The sequence below is a fragment of the Sardina pilchardus genome, chromosome 22 (genome assembly GCF_963854185.1).
Source record: "Sardina pilchardus chromosome 22, fSarPil1.1, whole genome shotgun sequence".
NCBI lineage: Eukaryota > Metazoa > Chordata > Actinopteri > Clupeiformes > Clupeidae > Sardina > Sardina pilchardus.
In genome coordinates, this window is record NC_085015.1 from 5,442,163 (window position 1) to 5,444,660 (window position 2,498).

Consider the following 2,498-nt stretch of genomic DNA (forward strand, 5'->3'; position numbering starts at 1 on the left):
TTGGAGACTGCTGTCCACACACAACCACAATCACAACACAGAAGATTACATCCATGAAGGTGTTTGACAGCAACTACGTTACCCCACCAGCTGGAGTAGTGGGGTTCAAGAGCTTTGGCCAGAGAACGCCAGCGACAAAGGACCTCAGAAGTCTGTGAAGGCCCCGCGAGAAACGATTAGTAGGTATACAAAAAGCCACGGCAGTTAGCGTGAAGCGTACAGAGCACTTGAATGACCGCGTTTACGCATGAATGGATTCACCACTAGCTAAATGCTAATCTAACTCCATACTGATGAATGGATTCACCACTAGCTAAATGCTAGCCTAACGCCATAGTGATGAATGGATTCACCACTAGCTAAAAGCTAATCTAACCACAGTGGGATTCAAAAGAAAGTGCTGAGTTGAGAGAGCAGTATTTCACACTATACGTCCAACAGGAACACTTCCTAGTTGGTACCTAACGACTTGGGGTTCTGGCGGAATCTGGAGAAAAAAAGCCAGCGAGTCTAAGTTCAAACAGCAAGGATTGCACCGAAATACAAAGGTGAAAGGTGAAGTGCAACAATCAGCAGTTAATACAATCGCCAGCCATCAACCAATGCAGCAATAGATAGCTGGGAACAGAGCATGTCAGAGCCTCGCAGATGTGCCAGGATTGGCCAGGCTGAATTGTCTGGACACATGGATTGTGCTTTGTGATTGGTTCGTTTTTTGGGGGGTGGGAGGGTCTAAATGGTACCAGACCACCTCTTCACCTCTTCTTGGATAGGAGGGGGCGGGGGAGCGGTGGGGTTGGGGGGTGTTGGACAGTGCATTTGTCAGATATACATCCTCAGAAAAGGCTAAGACTGGAAATACTAGCAATGGCGACTACTCAGTTCAGTGCAGGTGCAAGGGAGGGCGCTTTCTCTTGTGCCCTTCAACATTCATAATCTCTCCCCCTCTCTCTCTCTCCCCCTCTCTCTCTCTCTCCCTCTCTCTCTCTCTCTCCCTCGCTCTCTCTCTCTCCCTCCATCATATTCTCTTTTCTAGCACCAGTGGCGGCTGGCTAATGCTAGTGACTAGAGCACCACCCTTTCCCAATTATCCAGAGAAAATCTATTGAATTTAACGCAAATTAATTCCTTAGTGTGCCAATGTCAGCACAACATAGATTTCTAATTATATTTGGTGATTTTCTATATGAATATGTATACTTCCTGAAGGAAAATTCAAACATCGCAGAAGTATCCACAGCCACCTAGACAATATTAAGAGATTACGGCTGTGTCTCAAATCACATACCTCTTCCGTCAGTACACAGCTAGTGTACACTGAGCGCTTACTAGCGCTGTGCCCACTTTTCGATGGTTAGTACTGCTCCAAAATCTGCACTATACGCTTAAACTAAGTTTTTGAAGTGTGCAAGGAGACGGTTTGAGACACAGCCAATGTTTTGGCAAGCTTAGCATTGGCTACAGCTAGCTGAAGGCTACAGGATTAGAAATACTACAGAAGGCACAATGAAGAGCTGACACAAAATGGAGTCCTGAACAACAGACTACAAAACGTTTGTGGATTGTTTGAGTTGGCTGCATGTGGACTTCAGGAGAATGAGGCCTTGAGAAGAATGGAACGTTTTCTCAGAGCTCACCACACTGGCTATGTTAGAGACCGGGTGACCGAGACATCTGACTTAAAGCAGTCACTAAAATATGTGCTGGCCAGAAGGAGAGGGCAACTTTTATGTCCAAGTAGAGCTACTGGCCAGTGACTGGACAAGATTACCTCATGGTGTTGCTCTGGATATTTTCAGATTTGTTTTTTGTTTAGCTCCAGCCGCCACTGTTAGCACTAGCTCGCTCTCTCTCTCTCTCTCTCTCTCTCTCTCTCTCTCTCTCTCTCTCTCTCTCTCTCTCTCTCTCTCTCTCTCTCTCTCTCTCTCACCCCTCCTTCTTTTCTCTCTCTCCATCACCCCCCCCCCCTCTTTCTCACCCTACAGTGGACGAGGCATCGTCAGGAGTGGTGCTTGTTGAGGACCGCATCCTTCTCCCTCTCCTCTCCTCTCCCTCCCCTCCTCCTCCTCCTCCTCCTCCCTCTCTCTCCCTCTATCCCTCCTCCTCCTCCTCCCTCTCTCTCCCTCCTCCTCCTCCTCCTCCTCCTCCTCCCTCTCTCTCCCTCCTCCTCCTCCTCTCTCTCTCCCTCCCTCTCTCTCTCACCCTACGGCGGGGGAGGCGCGCCAGAAGCACCAGCGTCGGCGGGAGTGGTGCTTGTTGAGGACCACGTCCTCCTTCTCGCGCTCCTTCTTCATGCGCTGGTAGTGGTCCTCCTCCTTCAGGTACCACACCGGCGGCCAGCGGTGCTTCTCAAAGTACTCCTGGTTCTCTGGAAACAGAACAGCACACATGTACACAATGTCTTTGTATGTCTTAAGTGGCACGGGTACGCTGGCAATTACGCCGCTCCGTCTGCCATTATTTGTTTGTGTTATTTTGTAAATTTGCTTGTTTGTCTT

At 48.9% G+C, this 2,498-nt stretch overlaps 1 protein-coding gene across 1 annotated transcript in view; it reads right to left on the reverse strand.

Moving 5' to 3' along the window:
* Positions 1-2,198: 2,198 nt before the first annotated feature.
* The window catches only part of rhobtb1 (Rho related BTB domain containing 1), a 22,279-nt gene continuing 21,979 nt past the window's right edge, over positions 2,199-2,498 (reverse strand). Inside the window, 1 exon segment of the mRNA XM_062526916.1 lies at positions 2,199-2,368. Coding sequence (XP_062382900.1) covers positions 2,199-2,368 — 170 coding nt within the window.